General features: G+C 47.0%; 1 protein-coding gene across 2 annotated transcripts in view; it reads left to right on the forward strand.

Annotated features, from left to right (window-relative positions):
* IFT172 (intraflagellar transport 172) overlaps nucleotides 1–17880 on the forward strand; it is a 1218930-nt gene that overhangs the window by 768306 nt on the left and 432744 nt on the right. For both annotated transcript variants that reach the window (XM_069605452.1, XM_069605451.1), the window contains exon 28: nucleotides 10990–11125. In XM_069605452.1, coding sequence (XP_069461553.1) covers nucleotides 10990–11125 — 136 coding nt within the window. The remainder of the gene's footprint in view (nucleotides 1–10989; nucleotides 11126–17880) is intronic.

Here is a 17880-nt window from a genome sequence, read left to right on the forward strand (position 1 = left end):
TGGGGTGTTAGGGAGAATTCTCTCTTTAGGCTGAATTTCCTAACCTAGTGAGTCCTCCAGCAGCTTTGCTGGATTTCTGGAGTTTGTTTTTTTCCTCCTGCCAAGAGTGAGACTCTTTTCCTCCCACTCTTGGACATGATTTATGGTGTTCCTTTGACTGTTAATGTGTTTTATGGGCTATGGGGTCCTTTACTCCATAGGGTCTCATGTGTTTTTACTATGTGTGTTACACAGCACCCTCCGTGCAGTGACACAGGGTTGTCATAGTGACACCCCACCATAGACTCCATACCCTGGGACTGACTACTGTCTCCCAGGGCATGTAAAGTCACCATTGGCTTTACTAGTCCCAAATTATTAACAGAAACCAGTACAAACCATCATATTGTGGACGTAGTGGTCGGGGCAATTCGATTGCCCCGGGGTCTGTTAGTAGGGGGGGGGGCACGTCTCCGTCCCCCCTGATAGAGTTTTGGCTGGTGGCAGTGGATACTACTTTTTATATTTGACCGCAAATATATCTCTATGGGATTTTCCCATTGTTCGAGGCTACCAACTTTAATTATTTAATTCTCATAGCCTCGAACATACCGCTGGTTTATTTATTTAATATTAATTCGCCGGTTGGTATTTTTTGCCAGAACTCGATTCTAAAATGGCGTTTGTGTTCTCTTCTGTGACTCCAACCCAAGTCGAGCCCTTTGTTCCACTTTTTGGCGGGCTTCTCCACAGAAGCCTCCAAAAGTGGTGCCACTCTGTCTGGGTACCACAGGGGGTGTGGGAGGGGGTTTAGGCACCCTGGACTGATTTACCTTGGTAACTCAAGTCACACTCTTGTGTGATTGGACCAAGTGGTGAGCCGGCCGGCTCACCACTTAGCACGTTTCATTGACAGCTAGGCTGAGTGAATGGGGGTGTGCTGCATAAAAGCAGGGCTTTTGGGACTGGAACTTTAGAAGTCGCCACAGGACCTGAGAATCCGACGAGGGAGAAGCTGAGCCGACCTGCTACGAGGACACCACCGGTGGAGCCCTGCGGAACTGACTTACCACTTCCCGACGACAGAGAAGATCTCCCGGCTGGAGAGTCTTCTTCCCCTGACTGGTGGGCACAACCAGTTTACCTTCTTTTCCTCATATCCCAGGACGTCTTGTGGTCGAATTGCCCGTGCCAAGCACCCCGGCAACCGGATAGCCACTTACCACTGGACCGCGAATAAAAGGACCGCTCCTTCTAACTGAGAACTCTGCGGCTGGTTTCTTCCCTGGCAGTGCAACGGACTCCTGTCTTCCTCCACGACGAGATCCTCTCTTCCCCCGGACGAAGCACCGACTTGCATCCGCTGCCAGGAACAACTGCCCCCGCTGCAGTAGTCTCACCACTTTAAGGTACCGTGTCCGCCAGGCCTCCCTTTCCAAAGATTGTTACAAGGTGATAATAATCCCTTAATCTTCTGGACTGGGCTGGCCGCCTTGACCATCTAACTGGTCCCTTTCTTTTGGTCCAACTCTTTCTGAACCTTTGAGACTTTTGTGCACTTTTCAACCGTGTGACCTTGGACACATTTCATTCTGATCCTCTTAAAGTGTATCCGGCTTTCTGAACTCTAACTTCACGGTTTGACTCTGCCTTCCTCTCTTGCTGTGTTCTTTTGAAAGTGTTGGGATCTGTTTCAATTTATGCTCTGCCTTTCTTTCCCTTTTAAACCGAATTATTAGAGTGCCATCTGCGTTAAGCGCTCATCGCTGTCTGAAAATAAGTGGGGCTTTACTTAAGACTTGGCTAATATTCTTTTAAGGGAGTGTATATCTTTTAGTAACCGTGTTTTTGAACTGCTTAATATTAGTGCCTGTGTGTTTTATTAGATGTGGTTTTAAATAAATAATGATATCTCTTTTACACCAGGCTCTGGTCAGTGTTTGCTTGTTCTACTGTGTTCTTTTGACCTATTGTGAATACTCTGTATACTGCCTAACTCTTCTTGAGGGAAGTCTGACTGCTCAGCTACAGCTACCAAGTGAATCTGTGTGGTACAGACTGCTACCAAGTGGGTTTACTGCCAAACACCTGTAGTCTTAAATCTTTTGCAGTGGTCCCAGAGGGAACTGCACAGGTTTCTGCCTAACATGGGGAAAACCCCAGATCGACCTGTTCACGATGGCGATGAACTCCAAGTGCCAGAGGTTCGCCAGCAGGTTTCCCCAGCCGAGGAGCATGGGCGATGCTTTCTCGTTCCCCTGGGAAGGCCTGTTCCTTTATGCCTTCCCTCCGTTGCCGTTGCTGCTCCGACTCGTCAACCAGCTCAAGAGGTCCCGGTGCAGGATGATCATGGTTTGTACTGGTTTCTGTTAATAATTTGGGACTAGTAAAGCCAATGGTGACTTTACATGCCCTGGGAGACAGTAGTCAGTCCCAGGGTATGGAGTCTATGGTGGGGTGTCAGTATGACACCCCTGTGTCACTGCACGGAGGGTGCTGTGTAACACACATAGTAAAAACACATGAGACCCTATAGAGTAAAGGACCCCATAGCCCATAAAACACATTAACAGTCAAAGGAACACCACAAATCGTGTCCAAGAGTGGGAGAAAAAGAGTCTCACTCTTGGCAGGAGAAAAAAACAAATTCCAGAAATCCAGCAAAGCTGCTGGGGGACTCACTAGGTTAGGAAATTCAGCCTAAACAGAGAATTCTCCCTAACACTTCCCTACATCTTAAAGATCCTAGACAGAGTGGCCTACCTTCAAATCCAGAAACATTTGTTGGACCATAACTTACTGGACCTTAGACAATCAGGCTTTAGGGCAAGACATGGAACAGAAACAGCCCTCCTGGACCTTAAAATCCAAATGGACGAGGCTAAAGACAATGGTAAGCTTGCCATGCTCCTGCTGTTACACCTTTCGGCAGCTTTCGATCTCTTGTCGATCATCAGATCCTCATTGATCACCTGTCCACAGCAGCTGCCTTCTCTAGCAACGCTTCTACCTGGATACAATAATTTCTCTCCAATCGTACCACTAGGGTCTTTGCACCACCTGCCTCAGCAGACCCTATCCCCATCCACTGCGGCGTACCCCAAGGCTCGTAAGTCTTGCCAACGCACTGCAACATCTTTACTAAGCTCATCTTCGACCGCCTTGACAACCTGGGTGTCACATACACAAATTACACTGATGACACCCAGGTTCCCATCACGCTCTCAGGGTGCTATGAAGATGATGCTAAATGGATTAATGAGATATACTTGGAAATCCAGGCGTGGATGGCAGACCACAGCCTTTGCCTCGATGACGAAAGAACCGAGCTCTTGATCGTCGCCACCCAAACTCACCTTAACAAACTGGACGCCTGCTATGAATTCTTTAACATCGATGGAAACACGATCAAAGTGGCCAAAGAAATTAAAACATTGGGGCTATACTTAGACTCTATCCTCTCTTTCAAGAAGCAAGTGAATGCCACTGCCTCTTCCATGGCCTACACTAACAAACTAATTAACGCCTGCAAGTCATACCTTTCACCTAGCCGCTGCATCACCTTAGTCATGGCACTAGTGTTATCTAAGATTGACTACTGCAACAACCTATACCTAGGCACCTCAGAAAGGAACCTCAACAAACTCCAGGTCCTTCAAAACAAAGCTTTAGGATCTGCATTAAGCTTACTGAAATCCACGCACATCACTAGCTTTAGACAGGATGCCCACTGGCTACCAGTACGAGATAGAATTACCCTCCGCACGCTCGTCATCACCAACAAGTGCCTCCCAAACTCTGCCCCCAAATACCTGGCAAAGTGAACAAACGCCATCCAACTAGACCAACCAGAGCCGTCTACTCATATTGCCTTACTGTTCCTAGATTCCTCCTAAAAAGAGCGGGGGGAGCGAGATTCCCTGTGTTAGCCACCAAACAGTGGAATGCCTTAACCCTCAGACTTGGAATGGAACCTGCATTTTGGACCTTTAGAGCCAAAGTAAAGGGCTTACTCTTCGGTAAGAAACAGGAGTGATCAGCTTTTTAACATTCACCCTGCATCCACCATACCGGTTTATTCTCTCTTGGTCCGCTGTAACATTAGCAGCCTGACTCAGTATCTGATTCTCCCATGTCTCGACCCCTATATAACCATGATCGACCTGCACTTATTTCTTCTTCTGTTACTATTCTAGTTCTCATTTATCTAAACTGTCTAACTTTTGCTCAAGCCTTGTGCGCCCAGTTACCTGAGGTTTCGGTGAACAGTATAAGTAAAGAAACTAAACTAAACTAAGCCTCTAGAGGGCTTGATCATCCCGCCACCATACACCTGTCGGCTCAATCCTGGTGTCAGGCTGGACACTTCTAGCCTGACATTGCACTGTGCAGCCCTACCTCAGGCACTGCTGAATCTGCTTTATGTGCCTTGGTGCTGTCTCGAGCGCCACTACACATGAACTCTCCAATTCTAACGCCTGGCGCTCTTAACTTGGTCCGAGCCTCCAGGAGTCTATCCCTGACAGATTTGTGAAGAGTTTAGGCAAAGAGGTTGACCTAGACCCCTTTCACCTAGAATCCCTTGAGGAAGGTGAACTGGGGGACCTTCCAGAAGAATTGAATCAGCAACATGAGGACCCTGCTGAGCTAGCAGTCGATTCTGGGGAGAGCAGTGGCCTGGACACCTCCCCTTCATGAAGGCTGCCTCTGTGGGTCAGTTAGCGTGTCTTTTAAACCCACAGGCCATACACGTTGTGTATTTTCTTGTGATAACTGCCTCTACTGTTCCCAAGAAGCAGCATGACCACACTGACATCCTGATGAGAGTTCACCCAAGGAGACCCTGCTCCCACCTGGCTTTGCTGTCTCTGGACCATTGCTAAATGTGGTCATGTGCATGAATTTGTCAAACTGCATACTCCTGAGAACCTGTTGTCTAAGCTTCCACAGCTGTGGTGGCAGCATTTCATTTCCTACCACGAGAATGAATGCTTGCTATTTTCCAGTCCTCTATCGCCATACATTTTGGGAGGCGGTTGTTAATAAATCTGCCCCTCTAAGAAGCAGTAGGGCCCATTTTCCCAACTGGTTTCAGATGTGAAGGAGGCAGCAAAACAGCACATTGCATGGCCAGCTCAATGGGCACAGGAGCACATATTCACAGACTTTCATCGATTTGGGCCTCTGAATTTGCACCTAATGTCCATGCAAAATGCTGTGTATGCCCTTTCAAAGGACCAATGTTTTAGGCTCCAAGGTCAAATTAATCCTTGTATTTGCGGTTTTATAAAGTCAAAACCTACCTAGGAAGCAACAGAATGCTGTACATTCTGTTGAAGCTAACATATGAAGTAGGCAAGGGTGGTTACAATATGTGCGTAAGATTTTTTGCCCATTGCGGCAGGAAGTGATGCAGAAATGCAAGGAACCTAGGTGGCACCCAGTAATTGCCTGAAGTGTAAGGTTTTGAGTTCCTTCCTAAAATGCCAAACCGAAAGTGTCTGGATTGCCACCAGGATGGCATTCGAGTAGGCAGGGATGCAGTAAGAGAAGGCATATTTACTCTTGTTTTTGTTTGCACACCAGTATCGCCCCTACCCTAGGGATGGCCATAGCTCCTTGAGGAGTATGACCCACCTTTCAAGGCTTCCAAGGCCAAGTCTGTCAGATGAACTATCTAACAGTCTTTCGCCTAGAGGGGAGGAGGTTGAGGAGGAAGATGGGGAAAGGGGTGTAGAGTAGGGGAAGGGAAGGGGAGGGGCAGAAGAAGGGGGCATGGGAGGAGGTGGGATTATGGGTAGTGTGATGAGTTCCTTGGGGTCATCACTTCTTCCCAGGAGAGGGGGATCCTTCCCATGGGGCCAGGGCGGTGAGGCCGCAACTTGACAGTCCACCTGGGGGGTGTACTCAGTGGGAGAAGTCAGGACTATCAAGAGAGAATTCGATATGTACACCATCATGCCGCTAGACATGATTCACCCAACCATATGAGTAGGCCCCACGCACCTACAAACTCTCTGTCTCCTCTTTCTTCTACTAATTTCCTCATGCATATGACCTATGTGTGTCAGGCAGATGATACTGTGACGTCGATAGTGAGCATGGATGACTCCAAATGTACTGACACGAGGAAGAGCAGGGCGATGAGGAGCCCTATGCGGATCTGATGCGAACATACTAGCTACTTGAAGCAACAAAGTCAATCTTCCATAAAAGCTAACGAAGGACTCCCCTCAAGGCCAGTCCTGCCCCAGAGGAGCATCACGCTGGGGAGAGAAGCCGTGCGGAGACGATGTGCTGCAGACCTGAATGCCTGGAAGGGAAAGGCTGGGGAACTGACGTCTGGTGGCAGAAAGGCAGCCAGCCAAATGGTCCAGACGAGATCCGACGTGCGGGGAAAAACCAGTGTGGTGGAGCCGGCGAATGAAGACCGTGAGAGCCCAAGGGAAGCCACATAAGCTTATCGGTGTTGCTGAGGACTGGAACACTTTTGGGACCAAATAGACAGATACTCAGAGGGGGACCAGGAAGGCACTGGGGGACCTCAGAGGCTGTGGTTGAAGTGGAAGTGCAGAATCATCTTCCTCGTCCCAGTGGGACCAAACAGAGACCAGTTGTGAATACAGTGGGTGAGAGAGCACTTTAACAAGACTTGAGAGGTCTGGCAGGATAGTGAACTGGGCCTAGGTAAGAGACACTATAAAGCTGAGAGAAGGGTCTGGGACCCGAACACTGAGAAACAAACAGAGTTGTACATACGAGGTAACGCCTGGCAGGTTAGTGAAATGGGCTTAGGAAATACACATTGCAGAGCTGAGAAGGCAGTCTGTAACCCACATAACGAGAAGAGAAGTCCAGGGGAAGGAAAATAAATCCTTTGGCACATGCCGTGTGAAGTCCAGGGAAGAGAAAGAAATCCTTTGGCAGAAGTAATGAAAAATTCAGGGGAAGAGAAGGAGATCCTTTGTCACAAGTTATGATAAGATCAGAGGACGAAAGATATATCCTTCGGCCGAAAGTTGAACAATAATAAGGCTGTTGAAAGAGAGCCTGAGAAAGGCTCGGGAAGGAGACACCTTCCCAATCTAGTTTTGGAATTTGGAACTGAGACATCTGAGACGGTCTGGGAAGAGGGAGACCTTGCCCAGCCTGTGGGGAACAACATGGAAAAGCCTAGTAACGGGGGTGTAATATCCTTCTTCCCCTAGCCATCATTAATGAACTGCCAAAAATATCCCAAAAGAGGGAGTCATCCTGTTGTAAGCAGGATGTAGTTTACTTTATAGAAGAAACTACTAAGGCAACACCTTATTACTGCGCCAGAAAAGAATTGGTGAATCCGGAGGATGTTTTAAATTGGGGGAGTTTAATTACATCGCCCTATCGATTACACGTGTTTCGGCATGGTGCCTTTTTCAAATCAGGGCATATCCAACACTGTTTCTCATAAGCATTACTGGAGGTGTAATAACTGGGATCAATCCAACTGCAAATGCCGTCGCTGCGTCCCACGTCTAAGCGAAGTTTGCGGGACGCGGCGACGGCATTTGCAATTGGGATTGATTCAAAACATCCTCCAGATTCACCAATTCTTTTCTGGCGCAGTAATAAGGTGTTGCCTTAGCAGTTTCTTCTTTCAATTGCACAAACGGAGTAGAGGAACTCAAAGTCTCCGTTCCATGGCACACCAATGCTACAACGCAAATATTTGCAACTAATTATGTCGCGGGGGTCCTAAGTGATATCAACACAAAAAGTTCCTTCACATTTGTTTAGTTTACTTTATAGGTTTCTTTTGAAATGTAAGGGACGGAAATAGGTTTGGGACATAGGACAGTGGACTATTTATTTTTGAAGGATATTCTGGCGTTATCCTTAGTTTTGGTTGAGGCAGGGAAACCCTTCTTAGTTATGGGGACAGTTGGGGTTTTTCCTAATTTTCTGTTCAATAAAGGTTTGTGCCAACAAACATGCCAACTTTGTATCCCGCGTCTACTTCTGCACCCTTACAGTGGCCGTCACTGCCCTGTATTTAAGGTGAAACCTGTTAACATAGAGTTTTCCCAAAATTCTATTGCTAATAACATTTGACTGCTGGATGGATTTAAATGACATTTTCCTCAAAAGAAGTTAAGAAAAGCAAAAAATGCAGTTTTCAGCCTAGACCCATTCATTTTCCCATAGAGAAAAAGTAGTTTGATTGACTACACGTAGTGCCAAAACCATTGGCACCAAATAAGACACTGGTAAAATCGCAGTGATTTTGCAGTACAAATACAAGGGAATAAAGGGAAAGTCCCCAAAACCGCTATTCAAAGGGCATGCTAAAACACCAAATGGGTCACCTTGAAACAAACAATGTTAATTGCATGCAGGGGACCACCAACATTAGTACTTACATACTGTGTGGTCCTCTGCATGTGATAGTGAACATTTACAAAACAGAGTTTAAAAGTGAAGAGTAAAACCAGGTGAAATTGCCTTTTTCTCTTCATTTTTGCAGATAGCATTTAAAATGGATTCCTATGGAATCTGCATGTCAGGTGATAAACGCTGTGGAACGTCTTGGCGAGTGGATGCTGAGGCCGGCGGCTATGGCCCTCTATCTTTTTTAATAATAGGGGCATCATGGACAGTGGGACAGGCTTCATCCATGGCCAGTGGAACCTGAGGACGCTGGACATTTACATAGATAGTGTGTAGGATCTGGATAGGTGCTAGGGAAGGTGTATGGGCCTCGTCCAGAGGCCATGGCCAGTGGGTCCCGAAGAAAATATAGCATAACAAAACCCCTAAAATTCAGTGGGAAAAATCATTGTTAAAAGTGGTCTGATTTATCACAACAAAATCCTTGAAATTCAGTGGATGTGGGACTTTAAAAACACTTTAAAAACACTTTGTAGACAATTTGCTCCTTTACAGTGAGCAAGTTGCTACCAATGTTATAAAAAGGCTACACTGTGGTGCAACCACTTAAAATGTATGCAGCTGCCACACGCTTGTAGCATGACATGCTTTGTGGTTGAGGGACACATTTGAGCATGTTACCGCGCATCTGCTCTGATAGCCATATGTGGTACATGTGTACCTGTCGCTGCACCTGTCTGTTTCTGTACTTGTGTGTCAGTCTCTCTATTTAGCTCTGTGCCTGTTTGTTCTTGTGTCTATATCCACCTCTCTGTACCTTTATCTACCTGTTGCTCTACAAGTACCAGCACCTGTCTGCCCTTTACCTGTCTCTTTTTTGTATAGCTGTCTCTGTACCTATCTATTACTACCTGTCTGTCTGTATCTATCCATTTGTCTTCTCTAGCAGGGATGATGCAGAATGGCAAATTGAAACCTAATGCTACATTTGTGCTTGCTCTCCTTCTCTTTGATCTGTTAGCAGTGGGTGGGATGGCCAATGTGTGGATGACGAATGCTAATTATGGAATATAATGAAATATGTAATCTGCATTACGTTTGTGTGCGCTCTTCTTCTATTTGATGTGCTAAGCGTTGGGTGATGGTTGAAACAGTCCTACTGTGCAGGTCCAAATATATAAATAGCTTTCCTGAATTTCAAATACTAACATATCAGGTTTAGCTGATCTGATATTCATAATCTTTGTGACATGCACCAGTTCAAGGTTAGGTCTCGGAGTGTGCTGGTAACATGAAAATCTGTGCAGACAATTTCAAGATGTGTCCCAAAAAGAGTGTGGTGTGTGATTTGTGGTCTATGGAAAATCAGTTGAAAAAAATGCTTATTCTTATCATTCTTCCTACATCAAAACATCACCAAATTTGGCAGATGTGTTGGAAGGAGGCCATACGTTTCTTGCTAAATTTGGTGAACCTGCAGTAATGTCATAGGTTACTGAGGAAAGGTGTTCTTGTTCTTCAGTAGAAGCTCAACTACAGCACATATATATATATATCCTGCCTGTATGTGCTGCTGCCCTTTTGTCCACTTTCAAATGCCCAAATAAAGTACTTTTTCTGCACAGCAAGACTGCCTGGGACTGAATCTGCTTATTATTTTACATTCCTGCCTGAGTATATGCCGAGTATATCCCTTGCTGTTGTCATTTCCAGCATTGGCTACTAGGTGGTTGTGGAATGTGACTTGCTCAAATGGACTTTCCTACTATCACGTTTCAGGTGAAAGTTTTTTTTTCAAACCTTTTTAAACCCACCATAACTTTCTTGGTGTTGTGAAAACATGGCGAAATGCTCCAACCACAAAGCTGTCGGGACCATACTGCACTGATTATCAATAATAAGGGTGAAACCAGGTATGTAGTTGTCCCGGCAGCCTTGCAAATGTCTGTCTTGAGTTGATTAAGGTATGTATGAAGTAGCACAACCCTCTTCGGCAAAGCCAATTTCCTGGAGAAAAAGGTTTGCATGTGGGCTAATTTGCATACCCACAATGCCTTGCTGTTGTGGCTCAGAGCTTTAGGTGAACTTGCAGTGATGGCTACTAAGTGGAGTTGTGGAATGTGTGACTTGCCTCGTATGGACTTTCCTACTATATTTATATTATGCCACACATATTGTTGATAGAGGAGAGGGGTTAATGGGACGGAGGCAGGGAAGTTTGTTGCGGATAGTAAAGTATTCACGGGATCCCTCTCTTCTCTGAGACTCAGATGGAGCTTGTGCTGCCTCTTGCTTGTTGAGAACTTAAGGGAACTTAATGGAAAACAGGGCTTGTTTGCCACATAATTTAATTAACGTAAACAGTGGTTCTACAATTCTTTTAAATGGTAGTCGTACCTTTGTTGGGAGATTGGGGAGGTGTCTTAGAATGCAGGATAATAAGTGGGTGACTTGCACTTCTCTTGTCTTGAATGCCACATGTATTGAACGTTTCGTTTTCGTCACTGGTGTATCTTTCAACGTTACATTTTCTGCATTCATAAAGGTTCCATGTATTGTGGGGAGATGTTTTCCAGTATTGGGAAGTTCCCCACTAGTGCCTCTTCAATAACATACATTCATCCCATTCCTCCTCCCCTGTAGGCTATACATCACTGTGGATGAGCCAGACCTCGCCATTACCATGTTCAAGAAACACAAGATGTATGATGACATGATTCGCCTGGTGGCAAAGTATCACAAAGACCTGCTCAGTGACACACACCTGCATTTAGGAAAGGTACAGTACCATTGGACGACAAGAAGTAACTGTGTACTGCATGAACCTGTCTATGGTTATTCACCTCTTATAGCTCTAGGAAACTGATAAAATAGAACCTCTGCATCAACTGCAAGTGGAAGTGGTAAGATATTGAAGGTTAGTTTAATATTAAAGCTGATTGGCAAAGAGGTGTGTTTTGCCATGTAAAAGCACACTTAGTTTTGTACAGCACTATATATACATGGTATCAGGGGTGGTCATGGATAGTAATCATTTGTTATTCACTCATTTATCTGTCTTGAAAGATCAAAACTTCAACCTGCAGAACAAGCAGCAATAGCGGCGGGTGTGTCCGCACCCTCTAAGCCACTTAGATTTCCGGTCTCACAATGCACTGGTTGGTGGACGGTTGACAGGGCATTGGCCCCAGTAGCAGGATATAACCTCCAACGCCTGGGCCCTGCAGTTGATTTGGTGGGGTTATTGTTTGCCCTTTCTAAAGAGACCACCGGACAGACCCCCACACCTCCAATCTAACCGGGACAGGAGCTCCAGGAAGAACTGAGAGCCCTGTTGTTGAAGGGTGCAGTGGAAGAGGTACCTCCTGAGCAGAGAGGATCGGGTTGATATTCCCAGTATTTCCTAGTACCCAAGAAAGGAGGAGGTCTCCATCCCATTCTGGACCTCAGGGCTCTAAACAAGTTTCTGAGGAAAGACAAATTCAGGATGGTGACGTTGAGAGTAATTCTCCACGCTCTCGAATTTCAGGACTGGCTGCTGTCGATAGACTTGAAGGAAGCTTATTTCATGTGCCAATACATCAAAAGAACATGAAGTTCCTAAGGTTCCTCATAGGGGAAAAGCACTATCAATTCAAGGTGCTGCCCTTTGGGTTGACCTCCGCTCCAAGGGTTTTCACCAAGTTCATGGCGGTAGTCGTGGCTCCCCTCAGGAGATCCGGGGCCCATGTATTCCTGTACCCGGACGACTGGCTGATCCGGGGGAAGTCAGTGGGGCATGTTTTGTCTCACTTGGAGGACACCTGCCTACTACTGCACAGGTTGGGCTTCTCCCTCAACTTGAAGAAGTCCCATTTGACACCAGTTCAGTGACTGCAGTTCATCAGGGCATTCCTAGACACGCGGGTATGGAAGGCTTTTCCTCCCGAAGAGAGAGTCAGAAATATAGCATGGATGGTGCATTTGTTTCAGAACCACGCCACTCTACCAGCGGCTCTTTTCTTCTGCCTTTTGGGTCTCATGGCCGCCTTTATTTTTCTAGTGCCAGAGGCCAGGCTGCGCATGAGACCCCTTCAGTGGCTACTGAGGGACCAGTGGGCTCAGTATCTGGGAACACTCACAAATCAACTCTGTGTCCAGCCAGGTAATCTGCAAACTCAGCTGGTGGAGCATGTGCAGCAATCTCATGGCGGCTGAACCCTTCTGGCCTCAGGCCCGAGTGGTCACGGATGCGTCTTTAAAGGGTTCGGGCACTCACTGCAAAGATTTGCAGGTGAGCAGCCTCTGGTCTCCATCAGATGCCAAGTGGCACTGTCTCTCAGAGGGAAGCATGTCCTCAACGTGACGGATAACACGGTGGCCATGCACTACCTCAACAAGCAGGGTGGTGTGCACTCCCACTGCCTGAGCACAGAGGCATTGCAGCTATGCTTCTGGTTACGGGAGAACCAAATCTCAGTCTCGGCAGTACATCTGGTGGGGACATAGAACACCTTGATGGATGCTCTGAGCGGGCAATGCATGGGCTCACACGAGTGGGAAGTGTGCCAGGAAGTCCTAGAGGAGGTCTTTGCTCTCTGGGGTACCCCAGCAGTGGCTCTGTTCAGCACGGAGTCCAACAGGAAATGCAACAGTTTTGCTTGATGACGTTCCCAACGAACGGCGCACTGGGGGATGCGTTTCTGGTGGATTGGCCCTTCCCTCTCCACTACACCTTCCCCCCCGATTCCCATCATTCCATGGGTTCTCAGGAGGTTGAAGAGATTTCGAGCCACCATGATCTTGATCGTCTCGGATTGGCTGAGGACGTGGTGGTACTCGGATCTCTTGGATCTGACCATCTGTCCACCTCACCAGTTGCCTCAGCGTCCCGATTTCCTGACCTAGTCGGAGGGTCGAGTGCTCCACCTGACCCCGGATCCCCTCAACCTACATGCGTGGCTCTTGATAGGATGAGCTATAATTATTGGGACCCTTCAGATGAGGTACTTGAGGTGTTTCTGGCTGCATGCAGACCTTCTACAAGATCTCTGTACACGTGCAGGTGGAGAAGATTTGAGGCGTGGTGCAGGGATGCCAGATTGACCCCATCTCTTACGCCACCACCACAGTGATGTAGTTACTTCTGTCACTGGCCTCGTCAGGCCTTCAGGTTAAGACAGTCAAAGGGTATTTGGTGGCCCTGTCTATGTTCAAGTGGTACCCAGACCAAGATTCCTTCTTGATTCTTGATTATTCCGGTCATGGCCTAATTCCTGAAGGTCCTTCTCAATAAGTTTCCGCCAACCCCTTTTGTTGTCCCAGATTGGGATCTTATTCTGGTTTTGACCTACTTGATGGCGGCTCAGTTTGAGTCTATGCACTCATGTTCTTTACAGCTGTTGTCCCTCAAGACAGCCTTTTTGGTGGCAATCACATCTCCTAGGATGGTTAGCGAGCTGCAAGCTTTAGTCTGCAAACCTCATTTTCTAAGGTTCTTTCATGAGAAGGTCTCTCTCAAATGCATGCCCCGGGTTATGACAATGAAATCACCTTCCTAAGTTGATTTCATAGTTTGACCTGTCCCAGTCTATCGATTTACCTGTCTTTTACCCTCCTTCACATCCCTCAAAATAGGAAGAGTGGTTCCGTCGCCTTGACCCGAAGAGAGCGTTGCCATAACAAAACAAACTTTGTCACGTTGGATTGTTTTGTGCATATCTGAGTGATACCAATCGGCAGGCAGGGAGCTTCCAGCCGGCATCGGAGCCCACTCAACCACAGGGGTTTTGGCCTCTTCTGCCCTCCAAAGAGGGATTCCTGTTAGGGACATATGTTGGGCGGCCGCATGGTCATCCTTGCATATATTTACAAAGAACTATGCCTTGGATGTTGCACAGGGAGCTGATGCACGGTTTGGTAGGGAGGTTCTACAGAATCCATTTGTTTAAACCGTTCTGCCCTCCTCTGTTATTCTAACTGCTTGGGGAGTCTATCAAGATGAGGAATCTGCAGGAGAAAAGCAATCCATTGAAGGAGGAATTACTCACCGTAATGATCTTTCTATGGATTCTTCTCCCGGAGATTCCTCATCGACCCTCGCATCCACCCCGCTAAGAAAGTTCTGTGGGTTGTTGCTTCTGTCGAAATGAGACGGCATATGGTGATGGCTCTTAAATGACCACTTCTGTCTAATTAAAAATAAAAAATAAATGATTTTTCATTTGATTGTGTGTAGGATCACCCTGTTGGGATGTATGCTTGTTAAGTTAGTTACCAACTGATTAGCCTCCTCCTGTGGTTTTTACTTCTGCAGCGTTCCGGCGTGAGGGGGAAAAGGGAGGAACTGAAGCATGGGGCATAGTGACGTGCTGTATATACAACCCCTGACGTCACTTCCGGAGCCGACAATCAAGAGCTGGACAAGACGGATCGACAGCCGAGTCGAGGTCCACTACGTCCTCTGTTGAAAAGCTTTGAAGTTTCCGAACAACTGATCTGGATGATGGATATCTATCAAGATGAGGAATCTGCGGGCGAAGAATCCATAGAAAGATCATTAAGGTGAGTAATTTCTCAGTTTTATCTTCAGGTCCATGGTTTTCCTCCATATTCTACTACTGGATGAACCAGATAGTTTTACTCAAGATAATTTCTTTAATGGATTTTTTTTCTCCTGCAGAATTCTAATTGGATAGATATTCTTTCCACAGGTGGCGTAGTGCATCTTGACTCTGCCATCGATCCCTCTTGACTCGATGCGCTGGTCGTTAACTGCGGATGTGAAGTTGGTCGTTGTGCTTTTACTGCGTCACTATTCCCCGTACTTCAGTTCCTTTTTTTCATGCACTCTGCACGCTGCTCGAGGAACGGCTCTTCTCGTCCGAGAATGTTTTTTTGTCATTCTAACTCAATTTCCGGTTGAGCGTTCGACATTTGTTCGATGGCGATGTCCTCTCCGAAAACATCAGGCTTCAAAAGATGTCCCGACTGTAATTCTAAAATGTCTTTGACCGACACATACAGTGTTTGCGTATGGTGCCTAGGCGCTGAACACATGACCGAGAACTGCGGTTTGTGTCCTAAGATGAACCCTAAATCTTTGAGGGAGCAGGGCGCTAAATTGAAGTTGGGACGTCTGTCGTTAAAGTCGCCAGCTCGATCCGCTGCAATGTCGTCCCGCCACAAGACTGAAGACCCCACCCTGGACAAAGCATATAGGCACTGTAAAAAAGGCGTGAAAAGAGGTCATACTCCAAGAGTGATACCACATCGTCCTCTTCCCACAAAAAGAAATGTCAGCATCATCCCGGCACGACTCTGATTCGTCCGAGGAAAGAGGTAAGTCCTCTCCAGCAAATGTACTACCAGGGCCGAGTGGGAACCTTTAAAGAGCAGATGCTCGGCACGATGAAAGCCATTGCTACGGGGCAACCCTCGAAGCAGTAGACCTTGTCAGTCCCAGCTACGCCCAGCACATCCAGCAACAAGAAAACTGTGTTGGCTTCGATGCAATCGAAACCGCTTGCGGCGACAGTGTGCTCAACGTCACCCACCTAAGTTGATATCTGCACTGACTGTGGAAAAGTAGTTTCTTCCTGAGTTATGCACTCCATCTTTGGAGATGATGGGGATGACTTCAAGCAGATACCGGGTTCTTCCGGTGGCACAAACCCTTCTGCCGATCAGGAGGATCTCCTAGCACTGGCAGGAGATTTACAAAACACCAGCGGTTTGGATACCTCGCTAGAGCTCAAAACACAGCAGGCTCACCCCTATGGCAATGCTGATGCCTCCCACAGACAAGCTGTGGAGAGGGTGGTCCATGCCCTGAACCTCTCTAGCACTGTCTAGGCAGATTTCAGCTTGCAAGCTCACTGAAATCCTCCATGTGGGCCCACCGACAGAAAAGGCTATGCCATTTAACTTGGCAATTGCTGACCCGATCACTACACTGTGGCAAAGACCTTGTTCTGTTCCCCAGGTGGATTCCAAGTTCACATTTCAAGAGTGTTTATTGAACAATGAATGCAGGGTGGAAAAACACCTAAGCTAAACCTAAATCTAAGATGGGAGCAAGCGTCGACCATCAAATGAAAAATAAGGCAGTCCTAGTGGCGTTGTGTCATATAAAGATTCTATACTAAGAAACCTATTGCCAAACCCTACAGCTAATGCAAAAAGGGTGTGGGATAGTTTTCAAGCAAAGAAAGAAGTGTTCACAAATAATGTCAGGATGCAGTAACCTGGGTCTTCCTTCCCCATGTTTTAAGCACCTAGTAAAGTGGGATCCTGGAGCACAGCACACACTCGAGCTTTCCCAGCCCGAGTCGACACTTCTGTCCCAGTTGATCAGGATCCTCGATGGCCAAGTCTCTTTACTTTCAAAGTCTCTTGCCTTCGAGGGTCTGATGTATTCAAATAACAAAACCAAAGTTCCTTCAACAAAATTATAAGTTTGTTTCCTGGTTTCTACTTAGGGTGAGGATTCTTCGCCCCTTGGTCCCCCTCTTACGGGCGCAGACCCCTGTTCCTCTTGATGTTGGTTGATTGTTTTTCACGCCCTTCATCTCCCTCTTCCGATGTTGGATCCTAAAACAGTTCTTATCGATACGAAAGCCTTCAGGGTTGTGGTTTCCTGGTCCCGATGGCCTGATATGTTTTCCAAGAAAAACAGCAAACAAACACAAAGTTCTGCTTCACGTATACTTTGGCTGATAGCTTTCCACCCCTGGATCTCCCTCGGCCGGGCTCGGATCCCAAATGACAAGGGTGCACTTCCCTTCCCCTTGTTTTGCAATAAACCGTTCCAGTGGACATCCCTCAGCCGGGTTCACTCTTGTCAACACACTGTTTCTTGGGACTTTAGACTCAGCCCCCTTTTCGTCAGCCTCCCTCTTCCGGGTTCACTCTTGCCAACTTCACATTTGTTTTCAGTGTTGACGGGATTCACTTCCCTTGCTTTCACATGAAGCAGGATTCACTCCCCTTACTTCCTCTTCAGTTCTTGGGTCAAAGGCTTTCGACTGTACAGGGATTTTGCTTGACCTCCTGTATAACCACTTTGACTTAAGTAAGTGGCTCTCCTAAGGCCTTCTGGAATCTGTAGTTTCACTCAGACGGGGATCGACCAGGGTTTCTCGCAGCAGCACACACGTGGTGCCGGTCTCCTTCTGCAGCTGGTCTCCCCCTTTACCATTTTTACAGTTCTTGGAACTTCTCTCACTTTGCGACTTTCATTCACGACAGCCCGGTGCTTATCAGTTCTCTCTTCAACTCACCGGCTGTGATTAACTGCTTGTCTTTCCTCGTATCTTGAGTCAAGGCCGGGGCCAAGGTAGCGGGAGCCTCCCTTGCTCCTGCCTATCAGCGTAGACATGTTCTGTGTACCGTCTGCATCTGTTGCAGCACACTTGGGTATTGTCCTCGGTCTTACGATTCCCTCCGCAGAGGTTTTGTGGGGATTTGTCGAAAAGTGCTAGGTTGTGTCGCTTCTCGTCAGCCTCTCGATATTTGCAGTCTTTCTCCTCCTCTTGGACTGCCGGGTGTGGATAG

This window comes from Ambystoma mexicanum, chromosome 4p, assembly GCF_040938575.1.
Source record: "Ambystoma mexicanum isolate Mex_15411 chromosome 4p, UKY_AmexF1_1, whole genome shotgun sequence".
NCBI classification, from domain to species: Eukaryota; Metazoa; Chordata; class Amphibia; order Caudata; family Ambystomatidae; genus Ambystoma; species Ambystoma mexicanum.